We start from the raw sequence: 25253 nt of genomic DNA, 5'->3' as shown, positions 1-25253 counted from the left end.
ATGACACCACTAATAATCCGATTATGGTTTCCATTCATACTTAGCACATTCAATAACTAAAACAAACTTCCTAAGCTACTGGTCACGCCCCCTTCTTAAAATTAATGGATAATTAACAAGGGTATTCTAAAGAATTAACACACCAAACAAGGAGATTACTAACCAAATTATTTGCAGCTGCTGGCCAAGAGTTGCAGGGTTGGTTTCTCCATTTCCATGGTTGCCTAAGACAAGTGGTGAAGAAGAAGATGATATGCAGCAATGCATTTCACCACTTTATATAGCATGGAGTGGATTTCTCCACCTCATTTAATAGTATGAAGTGGAGGCAGCCCCCCTCTACACCTGTCCACTAAGGCCAGCCCACAATCTGATCCCTTTTTAATTTTTGCCTTGAGTGGTGGGGCCCATTGGATTAAATCAATCCAAATTAGCCACTAATTAATCCCTCACTTAAAGTTAATGGCACTTACATTAACCAACTCATACTTAATATCACATTTGGAAATAACATCCTTCCTAATATTTCTTTACGTCTTCTAGATCACGATGCGCACTACGTATAAAAAAAATACGAGGCATAACAAACATAAACGTAAACGTAATCTTGAAGGTCAATATAAACAGTAGTGTCAAAAAGTCAATGTCAGCATCAACATAAATATAAATGTATATGTTAATATCAACGTGAAAGTAAATGTTAATGTCGACCTAAACGTAAGCCTGAACATAAACGATAATATTAGCATGAATGTCTACGTTAATGACAATGTAAATACAAACGTCAAAGTAAACATCAATGTCAATGTGAATATCGATGTGCACGTGACCGTCAACTTTAGCTTAAACGTGAACTAAACATCAAAGCGAACGTGAACATCAAGATAAATATGAATGTAAATGTGAACATGAATGACAATGTCATATTGAATGTAAATATCAAAATAAACGTGAACCTCAATGTGAAGATGAACGTCAACATCAACATACACGTAAACTTAAATGTTAAAGGAAACGTTAATGTAAACATCAACATCACCTTGAATGACAATGTAAACAACAATGTGAACGTCAAAGTCAATATTAATGTGTACATGAACGTCAATGTGATCATCAAAATAAGCATCAATGTGAATTTCAAGATCAATGTGAATGTCAATGTTAACGTCAACATGAATGTGAACGTCAACTTGAAGGCCTATGTAAACATGAAGGTCAAATTAAACCTCAATGTCAATGTGAATGTCAGTGTGAACGTCAATGTTCACTTGTACATCAACATCAACAAGAACGTGAACATCAAAGAGAATGTCGATGTGAATGTGAACATCAATGTTAATAGATACATGAACGTCAATTGAACATCCACGTGAACATCAATTGGAACGTCGATGTGAACGTCAACGGCAATGTCGATGTCAACATCAACTTAAACGTCTGCTTTAATGATAATGTAAACATCAATGTGAACGTCAACTTAAATGTCAACATCATTGTTAATATCAATATGAACGTAAATATCAATGTGAACATCAACATAAAAATGATCGTAAACATAAAAATCAATGTAAAGATGAACGTCAATATAAACATCGTTAATGTAAATGTGACCATCAATATTAATGTGAACGTCAACATACACATAAACGTCAACATCAATATCCGCGTATTGGTCAACATAAATGAAAACCTTAGAATCAACATCAACGTAAACATCAACATCAATATCAACGTCAACGGGAACGTTAACGCCAATGTAAAGTTCAATGTGAATTTTAATGTGAACGTCAACGGAAATGTCAGCGCGAATGTCAACGTGAATGTTAACAGCAACGTGAATGTCAACATGAACGTCAATGTAAATATTAACATGAACGTGAACCTCAAATTGAACACCAACGTTAAGATAATGTAAATGTCAGTATTAACGTTAATATACACAAGAGCGTGAACGTAAAAAATAACACCAACATCAACGTGAAGGTCAATGTAACCATTAATATCAATATGTAAATCAACATACATGTCAACCTAAACATCAGCTTAAACATTAACATAGACATCATCGTGAATGTCTACATGAACATCAGCATAAATATAAAAGTCAACATCAATGTGCACGTCAACATAAATATCAACGTCAACGTGAACGTCAACGCCAATGTAAACTTTAATGTAAATGTCAGAATAAATGTACACGTGCACGTTAACATGAACGTGAATGGCAACATGAACGTAAACGTGAATGTCAAGATGAACATGAACCTCAAATTGAAAATTAACGTCAAGATAAATGTACATGTCAAGATGAACGTCAATATAAACATTAGCGTGAACATCAAAAGTAACATCAACATCAACGTTAATATCAACATAACCATTAATGTCAATGTGTACATCAACGCTAATGCCAACCTAAACATTAGCTTGAACTTCAACATAAACATTAGCGTTAATGTCTACCTGAACGTCAGCATAAATATCAATGTCAACATCAATGTTGAACATCAACGTGCACGTCAACATCAACGTCAACATGTACTTCAACATCAAAGTCAATGTAAACATCAATGTGAACATCAACGTTAATGTAAATGTGAACATAATTGTCAATGTCAACATAAAAGTGAAGGTCAACATCAACATGAATGTGACTGTTAACATGAATGTGAACGTGAACATAAACATAAACTTGAACATCAAATTGAACTTCAACATAAACATCAACTTCACCTTGATTATCAATGTGAACGTCACTATGGATATCAATAGGAACGTCAACAAAAAAAACAACAATGTCCACATAATTGTCAATTGGAACGTGAACGCCAACGTGAACATTAATGTTAATGTCAATGTGAAAGTGACATTTAAATTGAATGTGAATGTCAATGTAAATATAAACTTGAAGGTAATTCGCATTGTCAACATCAATTTGAACGTCAACATAAATGTCAGTGTGAACGTCAACTTGAACATCAACATCCACATTAACATTAACATCAATGTGAATGTAATAGTCAATGTGAATATCAGTTTGAATGTTAACGTGAAAGTCAATTCGAATGTCAATGTGAATTATAACATCAATGTCGATGTCAACATAAACTTCATCATCATCTTGAACGTAAACGTAAACATCAACATGAAAGTCAATTTCAAAATCAATATCATCGTGAACATCAACGTCAACATAAAAATGAACGTAAAAATAAAAATCAACATGAACATCAATGTCAATATGAACGTGAATGTCTATGTAAAAGTGAATCTGAATGTCAACATCATTATTAACGTCAATATCAGCTTAAACGTCAACTTGAACATCAAAGTGAACGTCAATGTTAACATCAATATTATATTGAATGTCAACGACAATGTAAACATCAATGTCAATGTAAAAGTCAACATCCATATAAAAATGAACGTAAATGTGAAAATCAATGTAAACGTTATCGTCAACATAAACATGACCATCAAAGTCATACTAAACATAAACATAAATGTGAACATAAACTACAATGTGAACATTAACGTACACATAAATTTCAATGTCCTTGTCCATGTAAAGGTCAACGTTAATGTAAACATCAACATCAACGTCAACATTAATGTAACGACCAAAATCTAAGCCCTAGACGAGACCGACGTCGTTGACTACTCAGAGGTCGCAAACAAGACTACATATGTTATCGTTAATTCATCTAGGTACATTTAAGAAGAAAATCTGAACTTTTTTTGTTCCTTAACATGCATGAATATCATTCTACTTAAATTTATGTACGTTCACAATCAACCATCTACTATTAAGATCATCAATTGAAAGAAATAGTTCAATGTTGTGTTAAATGTATACTTACCAAAATGGAACCAATACAATGTCTACAATGTCGAGCTCACCTCTTGATTATCCTATCCTAACACCTTCGATATCGTTCATTTCATTATGTGTATCATTTGATGCTGGCCTCATTTATTCTTTTGGACCTTTAACTTTAACCGACATAGATCATGTGAGCATCATGAAATGCAGTGTCTGCCCCACACCGAAAAGAGGTGGAATCACCGGTGAAAGTGGCCCAAAATATGCTAGCGTATATAGGGGGATTGAACCCTTCTAGGTCCCTATATTGGCAGTATAGGTTTAAACACTAGGAAATATAGGGAGACCCATACCCGGCATGCCTGACATACTCATCTAATAAGAATTACGTGAACCTTTGCCCTTTTTGAAAGAAGGCTTCACCGCTCATAACTAGTTTATCGGTTCTCAGTATAAAGTTCCCTTACATTCAACTCATAGGTCATGGAAGCTGACTTCTAGTATAAGGACATGATAGCTCAATAGATGATTTCTCATCTCATAATTTGTATTAAGTGTATATTAATATGAATACTTTCATTAGAGTTATCATAAAAACTGGTTTCTTCATTAACTTTACACTCTCATGAGTGAATACGTTTTGGTAATATTTACTTAGCCTCTTTTGAGTTTGTTTTAATCTTTTACATTAGCCTCGTATCATGTTGTTACCACATTCATTAACTTTAGCACATTTGGTATTAATATTTACTCACCCCTTGTTATATGAATGTTCATTTCATCATATGCCAATGCACTTAGCCATGTAGTGTTCTTTACAGTCGTACTTAACCCTTCTAGGGTACATCATTTCATTGCATACATCTTAGGTTCACTTACTTTTAAACGTATTCTATACTTCTGGGTCTATATATACAAGCCATGAGGCTTCATTCATAGTTCATTTAAGTGCTTCATGTCTTCCTAAGAATATGTGGTAGAAGACTTATTAATCATGTACATATTCCAAGATCTTGATTTTGATCTATGTAGGCAACATTATTTTTGAACATTTATTCACTTATGACTTATTTATCAATACGGAATTTGGGCAAGGGAACCTGATTTTAAATCCCTTGGACAACACTTACATTTTCATTTATTTTGGCTTGATCCACATGGCTTTGGGACCTAAGATCGAGTCACAATGACTTCATTTTATTTTTCCTTAATTTCTGTATTCATTTATCGTTCATTGGAACTGAGAGGATATGGGATCAAACCCCAACAACCTCACTTCCTTTTTTTTGTTTAATTCCTTTCATTCTTGGATGAGAGGGTGTGGTTCGAACCTCCACAACCCCACTTTTATTTTGTCCTTACATACTCTTTTATTCTGCACAGAGGTCGTGGGTTCGATTCTCACACGCCTCAACCTTTTATTATTCTTTTAATTTTGTAGATCTTACTAAGAGGTAGTGGGTTCAAACCCCACTCCTCTCATTTATTCATTTCTATTTTTAACATAGTGAAAATCGGCCAAGGGCACTCGTGTTTGAATCTTGTGTGCCTCATTCATTTTAAATTTTAATTAAATATAATAAGCCTTAGTGGAATTAACCAACTTTTCAATGAAGGGTACCCAGGTTGGATTCACCCTTAACCTCATTTCTTTATTTTCATTTTTGGAATCCTTTCACGGGTGATGTCTAGGGTTCAATCACTAGTGACCTCACCTTTTTTTCATTCATTTAAAATCTCATGTTGTTATCCTTGTTTTGTTTGAACTAAGCTAACACAATGCTGGAAATTTTGATCACATTTTTGCAGCCTATTTTCTCACCTCTTGCACGTTAAATGTTTATACATTTGGAGTAGTTTTTAGTGAATTCTTTAGGTGAATTTCAAAATCACATTGGATAAAGAGTTTGCACTAAAATCAGAATTTTTACATCACATATGAACAACACAATTTCAACAAGTTTGTGCACGTGAAATACAATCATAAAACAAGTCATTTTCATGCTTCACTCCGCATTCAAAGTCACAGCTATACATTGCACACACATAAACACATATTTACGAAAAAAACACAGGTTATCATTAGTATGATTCAACACACAAATTAATGAATATATTCATCACGAAAACACATTAAATTCCTAACATCTACCAGCAAACATACCTAAACTACCAATCAATGGGATCTAGTGACAGGGACATGCAACGGGGCACAATCCTAGTTATCGGATTAGATTCACGTGAGTCCTAAGGGTCTCTTGGAAAAGGAACCAAGAGTAATAAAAATGCATACCTTTTATGTAGTTCAAACCTTGACTTTCTGCCCAAAACCTTCTTCAAAAATCACGTCCAAATCCCCTCAAATTCAACACAAATTTGACGGAATAATACTCCCTCTTGCGTAAAGTTTTTTATTTGTTGTTTGTTTGTATTTTCGTTGTGAGTTCTTTAAGTGTGATTTTTTTGTTATGCTTCTGTTCTTGTACGCGGATTTGGCAGAACATGAGAAAACGAATGGTTTGATCATGAGTGTTGAGGAGATAGACGTTACATGTGAGAGTTTTCCTAGGATTAGATGTTTTAGATTTGGAATTAGTAAAATTAGGACTCTTTCCAATCTTTAATAAAAAATTGATTTTCTATTTTTATTAAATCAGCTATTAAATATTTATTAATTAAGTTAATTTACCAATTTAGATGAAAACAATTAAAATAATTGCTTCTACCTAGTTTCGAACCCGGGTAAATCTTCATCTTTGGGAAGCCTACATTGTTGGACACAGCCTTTCCTAGCTCAACTAACTTTCCATGTTAGTTGGCTTTCCTGTCTCAATGGGTCAGAGGTCTGGTTCTATGCGAATCAGTCCGTTTGAACTTGGTCTAATCGTAGGCATTCCAGACACATTAACCATTACTTAGCATATCAATTTTTTTAGGGTTGTTACAATTAACATATGCATCAACATGAACATTGTAACCTTTTGGAAAATCATATGTCTAATGAAGAGCCCAGTATGCTCTTAGGTAACCTATTAGTACATAGGCACCCAAATTCTCAATATTGAGTAATGTTGGGCATAGTATAGAAAAATTGACAAAGGGATATTAGCAAATTTTCCATATACGAATCAGAAATATACTTTTTGTATTTTCACACCCTAATCAAAGATTGATATTGAATAAATGTACTTGCAATGAAGACCCTAAGCTAAAAGAAAAATTCGTCAGAATAGTTTTAGATAATGTACTAGGAATTTAAGTGTCAAGCCTAGTACTATAGCACATGATCATTTAAAATGATCATGTAAATTAAGTAGTGCCCAAGGATATAGTGAATGCCCTTGGAACAATAAGTAAACATTCTCAAATGAATCATAAACAATAGTTATTTAGGGAAGTAAAACAAACCCATGTGCAAGCCCATAAGCAGGACATGTGAAAAGGCTGCCAAATGATGGTACAACCCTAACCAAATTCGGTTAGGGTGGTTAGGGGGGAAAACGTGCATTAGGGACCACTCGATGTGGGGACTACCCTCCCTACCAATTTTATATTATAACCTACATTCCTAAATAACTATATAACCTAGGACTAACCGAATTTTACCCATTAATGCACCCGACAACCTAGGACCAAAACCGGGCTGACACTAACATAGTACTAGTTAAATAGACAACCTAGTACATAACCTAGTATTGTCCAAAAGGTTCGATATGGTCATAAGAACTTAAGGGTACTTTAGTAATTCTCCTAGGTTACTCCATTAATGAATTTAGCAAATTTATTAATTAATAGAAAGGGCTAAAACCAAAAATAAAAATTAAATTTTAAAATTTTGGTTAAGATAAGAAAGTGATAACCTAGTACAAAACCTAGGATGGCCCAAAGAGTTAGTTAAGATCTTGAAGACTTAACGATACTTTGGTAATAACTCTATTCTACTTAATTAATTAATTTAGAAACTTACTTAATTAGTTTAAAGTGTCAAAACCAAAATCACAAAATAATTTCCAGATTTTTGTTAAAACAAGAAAAAAAGACAACCTTGTACCTAACCTAGGATGGTTCAAAGTATTGTTATGGTCCTAACACCTTAAGGGTTCTGTACTAATTATCTTAGTTCACTTAATTAATTAAAGTATATATTTAATAATTAGTTTAAATCGTCAAAATGAAATCTTTACACTAAACCTAGTATAATTCAAGAAACATCCTAGTACTTAACCTAGGATGTTTCTAAAGGGTTTATTTTAGTTACAATGACTTAGGGGTACTTATGTACTTATTCTAGGTCGCTAAATTATGTAAATTAAGGATTTAATTAATTAATATAATGTATAAATGTTGACTGATACCATAGTAAACACCAATTTCCAGATTTGACTAAGTGTTATGTTCTCCCATGTTTAGTCATCTTACAAGTGGTGTTTTTGTAATTGGTTAATTAATTTATTAGATTAAAATATTAAAAACCTAAGTTTTATAATTAAAGATCAGTTCCTAAACCTAAAAATCACGATCAAAATGTTGAGACTCACGACACTAAGGCAGTAGCGACAAACTGCAAGAATAACGTAGAACATTTAAGAGTTCTTAGGAGAATTCAAGGTTTTCTTAAATGTTTCGTTCAAGGTGATCTTCGTAGATTAAATTCTACATTAGTTATGGTTTTCTCTCCTGAACTTCTTTCTCGAAGATAAGCTTCTTTCCAATGATTTAAAGATCATAAAAACTAGGGTTTTTTATTTGTGTTCTCGTCGAACTACTTTGTGCGTAGTATCCTTTTTGATTCCATGTTGAATATGTTAGAGATCGTGTTGTTTGTATGTGGTGTTCGATGATCATAATGTATATGGTTTTTGATTAAAAATGATTGCATGAACCTATTAATAAGACTCGTTTGATGCTAAGTATTATTGTATGAATTAAAAGAATGATACTATGTTAAAGATATGTTCAAAAATGTTATGTATGAAGATGTTACGGTCTGTTGTGCATACCTGCTCTTAATATGACGTTATGAAGATGTTAAAGTCATCAAATATTAATATGATGCTGTCCATTACGACTTAAAAACGTTACTCTAAAGTCATGAACTAAGATGGGCTTTACAAGGCCACTATGAAATCATATCTTGACCGAATTGGCATCTGGTTCCAATAAAATTGGCTAACTATATTTGTCAAAAGGAATATATGCTAATAAATAGAAAATTATGTAAATGATTAAAATATTTGCTAAGGGTTCATACATATGAAAAATTAAATATGAACATATGTAAAATTGGCTTAGGCCAATAAAAATGAATTTGCTAGTCATCCCAAATCTTGAGCAAATACTAATCATATGCTAAATCTTGTGTAATTGGAGTATCAACTAATAATATAAGCACTTCTAAAGTAATATCAATGAATCAATAACCAAGGGCATTCCTTTGTTTGGGACTACTCCCAACATACCCTACAATAATGACATATGAACCCATGAAACTCATTGAATGAAGTGCTCATACTCCATAAACGATAATATGAATCTAGTACACTAAAGTAAGTAAGTAATGTGAGTTATAATATAATTAAAGGGGTCTAAAGTAAGTAAGTGACCAGAATGGGGTTTTATAGGAAGTTTGACGAGACTCACTTAAATCTAAGCTACTTTGTTAAAAGAATACTCACGCATGAAGGTGTTAGAAGGTGTGAGCCAGTCTCATTAATAACAAATGATTATATGTGAGTAAAAATTCACATTTCATCAATGTAAAGTAAGGATGACCATTCATTAATAGAGTAAGTAAATCTTAACCTAGAAGCAAGCCTCTATAATTCTTGAGTCAACACTAGAAGCTAAAGAAGAAATAAATATTCACGTAAAGGACTGAGTAATTATGAACAGAAAAGGTTCTAATGTTAATGAATGTGTAAAAACATGATAAGAGTCTAATGTGAAATATGAGGATAATCTCAAATGAGCCTAAGTAAATGTTACCAAAACGTACTAACCTATGAGAGTACAAAGTTAAAGAATAGACCAGTCTATATGAACACTATAACAAATGTATTTAGATTAATGCATACTTAATACTAATGATGAGATGAGAAATCATCTACTGAGCTATGATGTCCTTATACTAGAATCCAAATTCCATGACGTATGAGTTTAATGTAATGGAACTTTATACTGATCACCAGTAGTCTAGCTATGAGTGGTGATGCCTTCATTTCGGGAAGGGAGGAGGTTCACGTAACTCTAAAATAAGACTTTCCGGCATGCAGGTTATGGGTCTCCTTTTATCACCTAGGCTTCAAACATGTACTTCCAATACGGGTATCTAGCAAGGTTAAATTCCAATATACGCTAGCTGTTTTTTGGGTCACATTGGCCGTTGATTCCACCTCTTTTCGGTGTGGGAGAGACACTCGATTTCATGATGCTCACGTGATCTAAGTCGTTTAAGGTTAAAGTTGCCAAAGAAATAATTAGGCCAACCTCAAAGTATGAAATATAATAAAATGAACAATGCCGAAGGTGTTTGTGCAAGACAATCAGTATGTGAAATAATATTCAAGTAATGACATTAGGTCATTCCTGGTCATTGCACTTCATGATCCCTATGAGAGTCTTAAACTTCATGCAAGGTATATCTGGTGTTTACTTCTGCCTACAAATTAATGAAATGATTAATGTGAAGTATGAATGAATGAAGTAGACTCTGTGTTTGCTAAAGAAGGTCCACGAGTTGAGGTCCTAATTTTGGTCCCTCACTTGAGAGGTCTTATGCTACATCAACGATTCCAAGTGTAGTGTATATGAAATGTATAATATATAAAACATAAATGTAATGAAATCAATGGCATGATCATTAGAGAATTTCTTATGAAAGCTAATGAATATATAGTGTAAAGAATGACTCACTATAAGGCAGGAAAATCATTTCGTAGTTCTTTCATTACATGCTTGATTCATTGTGGGTATGGGACAACAATGAATCATTGCACTTGTAAGTAAAACATAGGATCAAAAGAATTATTGAACTACACAAGAAGAAGAAGAAAAAGACAGAAAAATAAACTATGATTTGTGCCAATATTGGAGTATGGATATATGCCTCAAGGTATATAAACAAGGTTAATAACCAATTAATGGGCATAGCCAATAAAGATTGCCTTATAAATACATTCACACAAAATTGAAGAATGAAATATTAATCATGTAAATAAGGTAGCCAATAATGGAGCATGGATTATGAATCAACTCAATAATGGGCATATCTAATAAATATTTGCATATATATATATATATATATATATATATATATATATATATATATATATATATATATATAATCATATTCAAAGGAAATAAGAATGAAGAATTTAAAGTAGAGTAGCCAAATAATCACCTTCATCTGGTGAATTGCTTACTCGATTCATTGAACTACATAACTAGAAGAAGAAACAAACTAAAAAATAATCTGTGTCGAAAATAGGGCTCGCGGGTTTGGACTATCAAATTTCCAAATCTTCGTTCAAGTTGTTCTAAAATTATGTGGCTGATAGTAATGTTTTGTACACATATCGAAAATGAGTTGTGTGCTTTGAATTCATTAAAATATATAATATTCATACCATAATTCCCAAAAACTATTTACGAAGTCTAGTCACTAGGCTCTCAAGAAATAGCATGTTGTTTAGGAGGATCATTCTTTGATCATGAATACCATATTGTGTATGTGTGCATACACCCATACTCAGTGCAAGTCGTGTACTAACCCCTAATATTTAATATTTTATAGATGCAGGTTAAGGGACAGATTCACAAACCATGCAACGGTTTGGACATCAGTATTTCACCATACCATTTCGTAGGTCCACTTTATTTCGAGGATGCTACCGTTTTAGTGTAGCCTTAATTTAGACAAAGCTAGTGTATATAGTCCCTAGAATTTTGTCATACTGTTATTTCGAAGCTTTTGTAATAAGTCTATGTTTGGCAAATGTATTTATGATATATTGTAATTCTATTTTGAATTGACTCTTACAATAGATTGTTGTTACATTTGTGATGAGCTTAGTATATGATTAATTTTTGAAATAACTACATGAAGTCTATGTATACTTCATACATTTAAAAGTTTTAAATTTTCTGCTAAAATTAACCATATGAATGTGATGAATGCAAGATGAGTCTTTTTTGCGACCTCTTAGAGGTCAACGATGCCGATTGCTATTCTTATTAAAGATCTAGGTCATTACAAACTTGCTATTAGAGCATGATTTAAAAGTACCTAGGAACTAAATCTCAATACAATAACATTAATCAGTTTTTAGATTATGGTTGTGAAGCGCACAATCATGACTTAGACACTACACGATGAGAAGAAATTCTCCCTTCTTCAACTCTTTATCGTTCTATCTAGAGCTTTGACAATTTATGTTATTATAAGTATCTAACTTCCTTCTTGTATGAACGCGTAGAAGAATACACACAATAATTAGGATGGCCAAGTGTTCTAAGGCGCCAGGCTGAAGATCTGCCCTTCCCAAGAATGCGTCATAATAGAAACACCCAACATGGATGAAAGACATGTAGGGAGTGTGGTTGTTCGCATGAATGTGAATGCATGGTAACGTTTGAAAGTCTTCTATGAGCATTAATAAGGAGGATTAGGATATGTTGGCTGCATACAACCTCAAGAATATGGCTTAGACTTTGATTTGCTTCTAAAGTGTTATGCTTTATTAGTCAACAGAAATACGGTAATAAGTCTTCATTTTCCAAATTAGTTAGGTTAAAATGAGAAGGGTGTGGTTCAAATCCAACAGTCAAGGAAAATGCTCAGCCTTTGCCAAAAGTTGTAGTCGAACCCCTAAGAGAAACCGGTTCTATGCATTAAAAGGAAATGAGGAACAATAGAAGTCCACGGATGTGGATAATGGTAACTTGCTTCTCTTATCCTTTCCTATTTATGAATTATTAGATCCAGGATCTAGATTGTATATTGTAACTCTTTTTGTGGGTAATCAATTTGACTTACTTCCTAAGATCTTAAATGAATAGTTTCTAATTAGTACTCCCATAGGAGAATGTGCTAAGGCGAAAGGGGTATGTAGAGAAGTAGATGGCACAGTGTCAAGTTCCTTTGAAATTAATTTTGTCGTCATTAGGTTTAAATCTTAATGCCAATAAGATGTTATCGAAGAGGTTAGAGATACTCTTCCTAAGTTTGGTTTATGTTAAGAAACTCTAAGTTTAAGTCCTTTAGTTGATTTGATTTTGTATGTCCCTAATCGTATGTCTTATAATAGCACTATGTGAGTTATCATAAAATGTTTGCATTTTATGTTGCTGTTTTGTGTATCATATGCATGTTTTCTGTGATGAATGATTTGCAATGTGCGTTAAGTTAAGTGTGATTGAGATGAAATTCTTCAATCATAAATATGAAGCTTCAGATGAGCTCGAATGAAATGAATCATCCAAATAAGTGTGAATCAGATATTAACAAAAGATAAACATTTAACCATGATATAGTAACTTTCGAAAGTCACCCTCTTGTTTAAGTGATGTGTAAGTGTTATTCGGGGGTGAATGTTCCTATGTAGGGGATAATGTAATATTTTAGAAAATCATATGTTTAATGAAGAGCCCAGTATGCCCTTAGCATAACCTAATAGGGGTACATAGGAACCCCAATGCCAAATATTCAGAAATATTGGGCATAGTATGGAAAAATTAGCTAAGGTTTATTTAAAATGTTTCCATATATGAATGAAAAATATCTTTTTTGGGTTGTCACAGCCCAATCCAAGATTTATGTTCAATGAATGTACATGCAATGAAGACCCTAAGCTAAAAGGAAAAACTGTTCAAAACAGTTTCACACAAAGTACATGGCATCCAAGTGTCATGCCTAGTGCCATAACACATGATCATTTAATATGAAGATGTGAAGAAGGTCTCAAAGGAGGGGACACCCCTAACCGAATTAAATTATGGTAGTTAATTGGGGTAAAACGTGCACGAGGGACCACTCAATGAGGGTCCCAACCTCCCTATAAATTCTAGACTCTAACATAATTACTTAAGAAACTAAATAACCTAGGACTAACTGAATTGGACACATTAGTGCATTTGACAATCTAGGACTAAAATCGGGTTGACATTAACCTAGTACTAGTTAAAGAAACAACCTAGTTCATAACCTAGGATGGTCAAAAACGTTAGTTATGGTCATAAGAACTTAGGGGTACTTTAGTAATTCCCATAGGTTACCTATATAATTAATTTAGAAAATTAATCAATTAATTTAAAAGGTCTAAAGCTGAAAGTTAAATGGAAATTTTCATATTTAGATTAAGACAAGAAAGGGAAAACCTAGTACCTAACCTACGATGGCCTAACGAGTTATTTAAGATCCCGACGACTTAAGGATACTTTAGTAATAAAACTAGGCTACTTATTGTAACGACCTGTTTAGTCGTTTTGAGCAGCAGACTTTGATTTTGGAAAAACTGGCAAGACAACGGACCCCACGACGGACCGTCGTAGGCACGACGGACCGTCGAGGGTATCTCGTTTCAAAACACTTAGAAAATCTGAAAATTTGGGTACTGAAATCGACTCTCTGAACTTCGTAACAAAATGGCAGGATGGACCGTCAAAGGTGTGACGGACCGTCACAGAGCCTTCAGTGGATATCCACTCTCTGGACCTTGCGACGACCTGCAGGACGGACCGTCGTAGGCACGATGGGCCATCGCAGGTTGCGCAATCCCAGTCTGGGTCGGATTTCTTTACACGTTTTAAGGGACGTTTTGGACTATTCCTACTTTAATTATAAAGTTAGTGGGTTAATGTTAATAAGTCTAATTACTTGGGGGTTAAAAGAGGTAACCTTAAGTTAATTAGTGGGTTATTATTTCCATCTTTTATTCTTAATTATATGCTAATTAGGGTAAAGGAAAGAGGGTTTGAATAAAGAAAATAGAAAGAACAAGAGAGAGAGAGAGGATCGATCGAACGAGGAAGAGAGAAAACACAAGCTTCGGGGAATTTGCTTGCTTGATCACTAATCTTCGGTGGAGGTAGGTTATGGTTTTCATGCTATTCGTAGTAAACTCTTAATAGCGAATGATATGTGTTAGTAGTATTGTAAACCCTTCTATATGCTTAATTGTATGCTTGCATGAATGATGTGATTATGTAATTATGAATAAATAAGCATGATGAAGCTATTGAATCCCAAATCTTGAAAAGAAACCCTAATCTACTTTGTTAATGATGATGCCTTTGGTATAAAAGAAGGCTTGATGAACGAAAGGGGTGAGATTAGGGGATCGGGTGCCACGTTCCGGTACCAGGATAGAGATAGAGGATCGGGTGCCACGTTCCGATACCAGGATAGAATGAGGATCGGAGTGTCACATTCCGACACCAGGATAGTATATGGATCGAGTGCCACGTTCCGGTACCAGGATAGAGATAGAGGATCGGGTGCCACGTTCCGGTACCAAGATAGAATGAGGATCGGAGTGTCACATTTCGACACAAGGATAGTATATGGATCGGGTGCCACATTCCGGTACCAGGATAGAATGAGGATCGGAGTGTCACGTTCCAACACCAGGATAGTATATGGATCGGAGTGTCACGTACCGACACGAGGGGAATAAATATAATGAATCTTGTAAGATGCTAATATACTCAATTTAATGAAACTAATTCCCAAATGAGTATGGTATTGAGGCTTGAGTCCTCATGTGTGAACTTGACGGTAATTGTTAATGATATAGTACTTGTTGTTGCTACATGTTGAGTATCATAGTTGATTTTATGATATTGCTTAATATATATTGTTTTCTATTTCGAGTTGGCCGATGATATCTACTCAGTATCCGTGTTTTGTACTAACCCCTACTTTTATGTTTTCTTCTTTGTTATTTGTGGAGTGCAGCAAACGTGCCGTCGTCTTCGACTCAACAGTAATTCAAGCCAGTCTTTACTACACCGAAAATTTAGGGTGAGCTAATGCTTCTAGCTTGGAATGGATCTTCTTCTTCAAGTCTTGATGCCTTGAACTTCCGGCATGGACTAGCTTCTTATGTATTTTTAGCTTCTTAGACATTTTTAATTAGTAATTTGATCATAGATGTTCTTGTGATGATGACTTCCAGAGTTTGGGGAATAATAGTTATTGAATTGGTTTTTATTTAATGAGCTTAAGTCTTCCGCATTATTTTCTGTTGATATACGTTGAAATGATAAGGTTTAGATTGGTTGGTTCGCTCACATAGGAGGGTAAATGTGGGTGCCAGTCACGGCTCGGTTTTGGGTCGTGACACTTATTTAATTAATTTATCAACTTAAATAATTGATTTGAAGGGTCAAAACCTAAATCACAAAACATATTCCAAATTGCAGTTAAAACAAGAACAAAAGACAACCTAGTACCTAACCTACGATAGTTCAAAGGATTCGTTATGGTAAGAACGACTTAAGGGTACTTTAGAAATTACATTAGTTCACATATATAATTAAATTATTCATTTAATTAATTAGTTAGATTCATTAAAAAAATCCATACACTAACCTAGTATAATTCAAGAAACAACCTAGTTCATAACTTAGGATGGTCCTAAATGGTTTATTATAGTTCCAATGATTTAGGGGTAATTAAGTACTTACCCTAGGTACCTAAACTAATTAAATTAAGGATTAAATTAATTAATATAAAGTCAAAATGTTGACCGAAACCATAGTCAACACCAATTTTCAGATTTGACCAAGTGATATGTTCTCCTATGTTAAGTCAACATAGGAGCGGTGTTTTGGTAATTGATTAATTAATTTATATTAACTTGTTAAAACTAAGTTTTATAATACAATATCAGTTGCTAAACCTAAAAATCACGATCAAAATATTTATATACACGACGCTAAGGCAGTAGGCGACAAACCGCCAGAAAAATGTAGAACACTGAATAGTTCTTAGGCAAATTCAAAGTTTTCTTCAAGGTTTATTTCAAGGTGATCTGTGTTGACTAAAATATACATAAGGTATGTGTTTTTATCCTGGACTTCTTTCTCCAAGAGACCTTTTGTTCGAACGATTAAAAGATATTTAAAACTAGGGTTGTTATCGTGTTCTCGTTGAACTCTTTTGTCCCTAGAATCCTTTTTAATTCCATGTATAATATTTTAGAGATTATATTGTTTGTATGTGGTGTTGGATGATATTAATGTGCATGGTTTCTGATGAAATAATGATTGAATGAACCTATTAATTAGACTCGTTTGATTCTAACAATTATTATGTGAATTAAAAGAAGGATACTATGTTAAAGATATGTCCGAAAATGCTATGTATAAAAATTTTACGGTCCTTGTGCATACTTGTTGTTAATATGACATTATAAAGATGATAAAGTCATCATATGTTAATATGATGCTGCCCATTACGACTTAAATATTTGACTGTAAAGTCATGAACTAAGATTGGCTTAATAAGGCCTCTATGAAATCATATCTTAAATGAATTGGCAATATGCTTCAAATAAAATTGGTTAACTCTATTTGTCAAAATGAATATATGCTAAAGACTAGAAACTTTAGTAAATGATTAAAATATTTGACAATGGTTCATACAGATGGCAAATTAAATATGAACATATGTAAAATTGGCATATGCCACTAAGAATGAATTTTCTAGACTAACATACCAAATCATGCGACAATACTAATGATACGCTAAATCTTGTATAATTAGAGTATAAAATTATAACATAAGCACTTCTAAAGTAAGAACAATTAATCCATAACCAAGGGAATTCCACTCAGTGGGAAATCTCCCAACATGATCTAAAAGAGTTACATATGAACTCATGAAACTCATTAAAAAAATGCTCATTGTCTATAAACGATGATATGAATCTACTACACTAATGTATGTAAGTAAGGTGAGTTATAACATAAATAAAGGGGCCTAAATTATGCAAGTGACCAGAATGGGCTGTTAAAGGAATCGAGACAAATCTCACTTACACCTATGCTACTTTGTTAAAAGAATACTCACATATAAAGGTGTCAGAAGGTGCGAGTTAATCTGATTAACAACAAAGGATGATATGTAAGTAAAATTTACATTTCATCAATGAATGTAAGGATGAACGGTCATCAATAGAGTTAGTAAATCTCAACCTAGAAGCAAGCCTCCATAATGCTTGAGTCTACACTAGAAGAAAAAGAAGAAATGGACATTCACGTAAAGGGGTGACTAATTATGAAAAGCAAATGGGCTGATTTTAATTAATGTGGTGACAACATGATAAAAGGATAATGTGAAAGATTAGAGCAATCTCAAATGAGCCTAAGTAAATGTTGCAAAAACGTACTCAACTATGAGAGTGTAAAGATAAAGAAGAGACCAGTCTCTATGAACACTGTAACGACACTATTGATATTAATGCATACTTAATATCAATGATGATATGAGAAATCATCTATTGAGATATCATGTCCATATACAACAAGCCATCTTACATTACGTATGAGCTGAATGTAATGTAATTTTATACTGATCACCGATACGCTAGCTATGAGTGGTCATGCCTTCTTTCGGAAAAGGCAGAGGTTCACGTAACTCTCATAAGATGAGACTGTCCGGCATGTAGGGAATAGGTGTCCTTATATCTTCTAGTCTTTGAAACTATGCTGCCAATATAGAGATCAGGCGGGGTTCAATTCCATGTATGCTAGCATGTTTTGGGTCACTTTGGCCGGTTATTCCACCTATTTTCGGTGTGGGGGAGACACTGGATTTTCTGATGCTTACATAATCTATGTCTTTCAAGATTAATTTTCCCAAAGAAAGAATGAGGCCAGCCTTAAAGTATGAAATATAATGAAATGAATGATACGGAAGGAGTTTGTGCAAGACAATCAATAGGTGAAATAAGATTGAAGTAATGACATTAGGTCAATCTTTCTCATTTCACTTCATGATCCTGATAAGAGCCTTAAACTTCATTCTTGGTATAGCTGGTGTTTACATTATTCTACGAATGAGTGAAATGAATAATGTGAACTATGAATAAATGAATGAAGCAGACTATGTGTTTGCTAAACAAGGCCCTCAGATTGAGGTCCCATATGTTGGTCCCTCGCTTGAGATGTCTTATGCTACATAAACTATTCAAAAGTTCTTGTATATGAAATGTATAATATATAAAACATGAAACTTATGAAATCAATGGCATGATCAATAAAGAATTACTTATGAAAGGTAATGAATATATAGTGTAAAGAATGATTCAACATAAGGTAGGAAAATCATTCCTTAGTCCTTGGATTAGTTACTTGATACATTGTGGATATGGAACTACAATGAATCATTGCACTTGTGATCAAAAGATAGGATCAAAAGAATTATTGAAGTACACAACAACAAGAAGAAAAAGACTAAAAAATAAACAAAGGCTTGTGCAAATATTGGAGTATGAATAGATGCATTATAGTATATAAACAGGGTTAATAACAAATTAATGGGCATAGCCAATAAAGATTGGCTTATAAATACATTCACACCCAATTTAAGAATGAAATATTATATTGTAAGTACGGCAACTAATAATAGAGCATGGATTAGACATCAACTAAAGAATGGGCATAAACAATAAATATTGTAATATATATACACACACACACACACACACACACACACATATATATATATATACATATAAATCATACCCAAAGGAAATAAGAATGAAAAATCTAAAGTAGAGTAGCCAAATCAATCTCCTTCAACATGTGAATTTCTTACTTGATTCATTGTAGGTATGGGACTACAATGAACCAGTGCACTTAAAAGTGAAACATAAGATTAAAGGAGATCATTGAACTACATAACAAGAATAAGAAATAGACAGAAAAATAATCTATGTTTTAAAAATAGGGCTCTCGGGTTTGGACTATAAAATTTCCAAATCTTCGCTCTTGTTGTTTTAAAATTATGTGGATTATACTAATGTTTTCTAATCATATAGAATATGAGTTTTGTGCTTGTAATACATTAAAATACATCATATTAGTACAAAAATTCACATCTAATGATTAAGGAAAGTCTAGTCACTAGGCTTTCTAGAAATAACATGTTGTTTACGAAGAGCATTCTTTGATCATGCATAGCCTTATGTGTATGTGTGCACACACGCATACTTAGTACAAGTGATGTAATAAAACCCTACTATTTACTATTTTGTAGAAGAAGGTTAAGAGACACATTGACGACTCATGCAACAGTTTAGACATCAACGTTTCTCCATACGATTTGGTAGGTCCTCTTGATTTCGAGGATGCTAAAGTTTTAGTCCAGCTTTGTTTTAGACAAAACAATTGGATGTTGTTCCTACCATTTTTTTATACTTTTATTGCGAAGATTTTCTAATAAGGCCGTGTTTGGCAAACGTATTCATTATATATTCTTATTCTTTTTCGAATTGAATCTTTTCATAGATGGTTTTAACATTTATGTTGAGCTTAGTAAATGATGAATTTATGAAATAACTATATGAGGTCTATGTATACATCATACGTTTAAATTTTTTGAATTTTCCGCTAAAATTAACCATATGAATGTGATAAATGCAATATGACGCTTGTCTGCGACCTCAAAGAGATCAATGACGCCGATTTCGAATACGATTCAAGAATCTGGGTCGTGACAAATATTAACATCAACATCAACGTCAATAAAAACGTGAATTCAACGTCAACATTAACGTCAAGGCCAATGTGAACTTCAACATAAACGTAAATGTGGACATCAATGTAAATGTTAACGTGAATGTCAATGTTAACGTCAACATGAACGTGAATGTCAATGTGAATATCAACATGAATGTCAATGTGAACGTGAACATCAAATTGAATATCAACGTCAACGTAAAGATAAATGTCAGCATTAACGTCAATGTAAACATAAGCATAAACGTCAAAGTCTATATCAACATCAACGAGAATCTCAATGTAAATATTTATATTAACGTGAAGGTCAACATTAATGTCAACCTAGGAGTAAACTTGAATGTCAATGTAAATATCAGCATCAACGTCAACATAAATGTCAACGTCAAAGTCAATGTGAACATCAACATGCACATCCATATCAACATCAATGTGCACGTCCATGTCAAATTTGATCTAAACATTAACCCAAATATCAACGTGAATGTGAATGTCAACCTAAATGTGAACGTCAATGTGCACGTAAATATCAATGTCAACATGAACGTAAATATCAACGTCAACATTAACCTTACCATTAATGTGAACGTGAACATGAACATAAACATAAACTTGAACGTCAAAGTATACGTCAACATCACCATCAATGTCACCTTTAACGTTAATATGAACATCATTGTTAACGTTAATATGAACGTCAATGTCAATTTTAATGTGAACGTGAACTTCAACATAAGCATCAACATAAACTTTAACATGAATGTCAATGTGAACATCAACATGAATGTCAATTTGAGCATGAACTTTTATGTCAACGTCAATGTTAACATTAATATCCAAGTGACTTCAACTTGAACGTAATTGGCAATGAGAACATCAACGTAAACGTCAGTGTGAATGTCAACTTAAACAGAAACATGAACATTAATATTAATATCAATATGAATGTCAACATGAACTTGAATTTCAATACAAACGTCTGTAGGAATGTCAATGTGAATTACTATGTTGATGTCGACGTCAATGTCAATGTAAACATCAACCTAAATGTAAACGTAAACATCAATGTGAATGTTAATGTCAATGTCAATATAATTGTGAGTCACCAACGTCAACTAAACATCAACGTGAACGTTAACATAAACATGAAAGTAAATGTAAACCTCAACATAAACGTCAGTGTAAACATCAACATCAAAGTCAACGTCAACATAAAAGTAAACATGAACATCCATGACAATGTCAACGTCAATATCAACTTAAACGTCAATGTAAATATCAACGTGAACTTCAATGTTAATGTCAAGATCATCGTGAAAGTCAATGTCAATGTAAACATCAACGTCAACTACAACGTAAAAATAAACATAAACATAAAAATAATGTGAACATCAACATCAACATAAAAATGAACGTCAATGTGAATGTGAACGTCAATGTAAACATCTACATCAACGTCAATGTGAATGTCAAGGTCAACGTCCAAGTAAAGGCCAACGTAAATGTAAACATCAATATTAACATCAATGTCAATATTAACATAAGCATCAATATGAACATCAATGTAAACATCAATGTGAATGTAAACATGAATTCAACGTCAATGTGAACGTCAATGCAAATATGAACTTAAATGTAAAAGTCAATGTAAACATCAACGTAAATGTCAGCGTGAAGGCCAACGTGAACTCAATATGAACATGAATGTCAACGTCAACTTTAACCTTAAATAAAACATCAACGTCAATGTAAATATAAATGTAAGCATCAACGTGAACGTCAAAGTCAAAGTCTACATCAATGTGAATATAAACATAAACATTAATATCAACAAGAATGTCAATGTCAATGTACACCTAAGTGTCATCTTGAACATCAAAATAGATATCAGCATGAACGTCTACGTGAACATCAACATAAATATCAATGTAAACATAAATGTGAACATGAACGTGCACGTCAATGTTAATGTCAACATGAATATCAACGTCAACATCAACGTCAACATAAATATCAAAGTAAACGTGAATGTAAATGTGAAGGTCAACATCAATGTGACCGTTAACGAGAACTTGAACGTGATCATAAACGTAAACTTGAATATTAAAGTGAACATCAACATCAACATCAACGTCACCTTAAACGTCAATGTAAATATCACTGTGAACGTCAACATAACGTCAATGTCAATGTTAACATGAACGTGAACGTCAACATAAATATCAACGTAAATGTCAACATGAACGTCAATGTGAATGTCAACATAAACGTCAACGTGAACGTTAATGTCTAGGTGAAGTCAATGTTAACGTCAATGTGAAAGTTAACATCAACTTGAATATGAATTTCAATACGAATGTCAACTTGAATTTAATTGGCAATGTCAATATCAATGTGAACCTTGATGTAAACGTAAGCGTGAAGGTCAACTTAAACGTCAATATGAACATGAGTTTCCAACTTTTTTGTTAAATGCATCGCTTAGTATTATAATAGTAACATTAACATGAATGTAAACGTCAATGTGAACGTCAACTTGAATATTAACGTGAACATCAATTTGATCGCTTATGTGAACCTCAACGTCTATGTCAATGTCAATGTCAACATAAACATATCTTGACATGAACGTAAACATACAAATAAATATCAATGTCAATATCAACATCATCGTGAACATCAATGTCAACGTAAACATTACATCAACGTCAACATAAATATAAACGTAAACATAGAAATCAACATGAATGTAAACGTCAACATCAATGTCAACATTATCGTCAACATAAAAGTGAACGTCAACATCAACGTCAACGTTAATGTACACATAAATGTAAATATCAACGTCTACCTAAATGTCAACCTAAATGTAAATGTCAACATCAACATCTATATAAATGTCAACATCAACATAAGCATCAACATAAACATCAATGTAAATGTCAATGTCAATGCGAACGTCAACGTAAATGTGTACATGAACGTCACTATTAACATGAACGTCAATATTAACTTGAACGTCAGCATGAACATAAACGTAAATGTCTATGATAATGTCAACATAAATATCATCGTCAACACGAATGTGTACATCAACGTGCATGTCAACCTCAACGTCAATGTAAATGTCATAGTGAACATCAACGTTAACATGTTTGTGAAAGTTAACATGAACATCAACACGAACGTAAATGTCAACGTCAATTTTAATATAAACGTCAACGTAAATGTCAGCCTCAACATCAACTTGACCGTTAACGAGAACATAAATGTGAATGTGAACATAAACTTGAATGTCAAAGTGAACGTCAGCGTGAACGTCCACGTGAACGTCAACCTAAATGTAAATGTCAATGTTAATGTGAATGTCAACATGCACATCAACGTCAATGTAAATGTATACATCAACATGAACATTAATGTGAACGTAAATGTTAATGTGAATGTGAACGTCAACATAAACGTTAATGTCAATGTGAAAAATAACATCCACATAAACATCAACATCAACGTGACCGTGACAAAAACATGAATGTGATCATGAACTTAAACTTGAACGTCAAAGTGAACGTTAATATCAACATCAACGTCACCTTAAACGTCAATATAAACATTAGTGTAAATGTCAACATGAACGTGAACGTCAATATTAATGTGAACATAAACGTCAACATGAATATCAACATGAACGTTAATGTGAACGTCAATATGAACGTCTACGTGAACGTTAATGTTAACGTCAACGACAACATTAAAGTCAATGTGAAAGTCAAAATAAATATCAATATGAATAGGAATGTTAATATAAACGTGAATTTCAATGTGAATTTCAAAGTGACGTCAACTTTAATTTCAATGTGAATGTTATTAGGAACGTCAATGTGAACGTCAATGTCACTAATGATGTCAACATCAATGTAAACGTCAGCTTGAACATAAATGTTAACATCAACATGAACGTCAACGTCAACATCAACATCATCTTGACGTTAACGTCAAAGTAAACATCAACGTTAACATAAATGTGAACGTTAATGCAAACGTCACATTAAATGTAAACATAAACATGAATGTGAACTTCAATGTGAACGTGAATATCAACATCAGCATAAATGTAAATTTTAACGTCAAAGTAAAAGTCAATGTCAATATCAACGTCACCTGGAACATCCACATGAACGTCAAAGTCAATGTTAACGTGAACATGAATGTCAACGTGACCATCAACATAAACATCATACGTGAATGTCAAGATCAATGTGAACGTCAATGTTAACATCAACGTTAATATGCACATCAACGTGTAGGCTAATATAAATTTGAACGTCAACTTGAACCTTAATGTTAATGTGAATGTTAATGTGAACGTCAACATCAACTTGAATGTCAACATTAACATGAACGTAAATATCAAAGAGAATGTCAATATGAATGTGAACGTCAACTTCAAGGTCAACGTGAACGTCAATGGCAATGTCAACGTCAACATTAACTTAAACGTTATCTTGAATGACAATGTATACATCAATGCGAAAGTCAATGTGAATGTAAATATCATTGTAGAAATCAACGTGAACATAAATATAACCGTTAACGTCAATGTCAACATCAATGTAAAAATAATAGTAAATGTAAGAATCAATGTGAACATGAACATCAATATTAATATGAATGTAAACATAAAGGT

General features: G+C 33.1%; 3 protein-coding genes across 3 annotated transcripts; all 3 read right to left on the bottom strand.

The window, feature by feature from the left end:
• Positions 1-1477: 1477 nt before the first annotated feature.
• On the bottom strand, positions 1478-21801 carry LOC138349267 (uncharacterized). The gene is made up of 10 exons (XM_069299586.1): positions 21730-21801; positions 21540-21609; positions 21137-21369; positions 20903-21022; positions 20603-20842; positions 3320-3487; positions 2513-3271; positions 2080-2415; positions 1972-2031; positions 1478-1882 (listed from the first exon to the last, which is right to left on the bottom strand). The coding sequence occupies exons 1-10, from the start codon at positions 21799-21801 to the stop codon at positions 1478-1480; spliced, it is 2463 nt and encodes an 820-aa protein (XP_069155687.1).
• A 621-nt stretch (positions 21802-22422) lies between these two features.
• On the bottom strand, positions 22423-23192 carry LOC138349266 (uncharacterized). Its single transcript, XM_069299585.1, has 2 exons — positions 23015-23192; positions 22423-22703 (listed from the first exon to the last, which is right to left on the bottom strand). The coding sequence occupies exons 1-2, from the start codon at positions 23190-23192 to the stop codon at positions 22423-22425; spliced, it is 459 nt and encodes a 152-aa protein (XP_069155686.1).
• A 237-nt stretch (positions 23193-23429) lies between these two features.
• Positions 23430-24845, bottom strand: LOC138349265 (uncharacterized). Its single transcript, XM_069299584.1, has 2 exons — positions 24657-24845; positions 23430-23903 (listed from the first exon to the last, which is right to left on the bottom strand). Exons 1-2 carry the CDS (start codon positions 24843-24845, stop codon positions 23430-23432), a joined length of 663 nt encoding a protein of 220 aa, XP_069155685.1.
• Positions 24846-25253: the final 408 nt, after the last annotated feature.

Source organism: Solanum lycopersicum, chromosome 6 (assembly GCF_036512215.1).
Source record: "Solanum lycopersicum chromosome 6, SLM_r2.1".
Classification (NCBI taxonomy): domain Eukaryota; kingdom Viridiplantae; phylum Streptophyta; class Magnoliopsida; order Solanales; family Solanaceae; genus Solanum; species Solanum lycopersicum.
This window is presented reverse-complemented; position numbering and strand designations above follow the sequence as displayed.

Bases quoted from the DNA above. Each gene is read 5' to 3' on its own strand.
- LOC138349266 (XM_069299585.1), bottom strand. From the start codon at position 23,192: ATGTCAAGATATGTTTATGTTGACATTGACATTGACATAGACGTTGAG. The intron at 22,704-23,014 runs GTTCATATTGAC...TTGACGTTTAAG, and splicing joins CAAAAAAGTTGGAAACTCAT to GTGACGTTGATGTTGATGTT.
- LOC138349267 (XM_069299586.1), bottom strand. From the start codon at position 21,801: ATGGATGTTCATGTTTACTTTTATGTTGACGTTGACTTTGATGTTGAT. The intron at 21,023-21,136 runs GTTAATGTTGAC...GTTAATGTTTAG, and splicing joins ACGTTCACATTAATGGTAAG to ATCAAATTTGACATGGACGT. The intron at 3,488-20,602 runs GTTAATGTTGAC...GTTTATGTTTAG, and splicing joins AAGTTCACATTGGCCTTGAC to TATGACTTTGATGGTCATGT.
- LOC138349265 (XM_069299584.1), bottom strand. From the start codon at position 24,845: ATGTTAACATTGACGTTCACATTGATCTTGACATTCACGTATGATGTT. The intron at 23,904-24,656 runs GTTCACATTGAA...ATTTACATTTAG, and splicing joins ATGCTGATGTTGATATTCAC to GTTGACGTTCACGTGGACGT.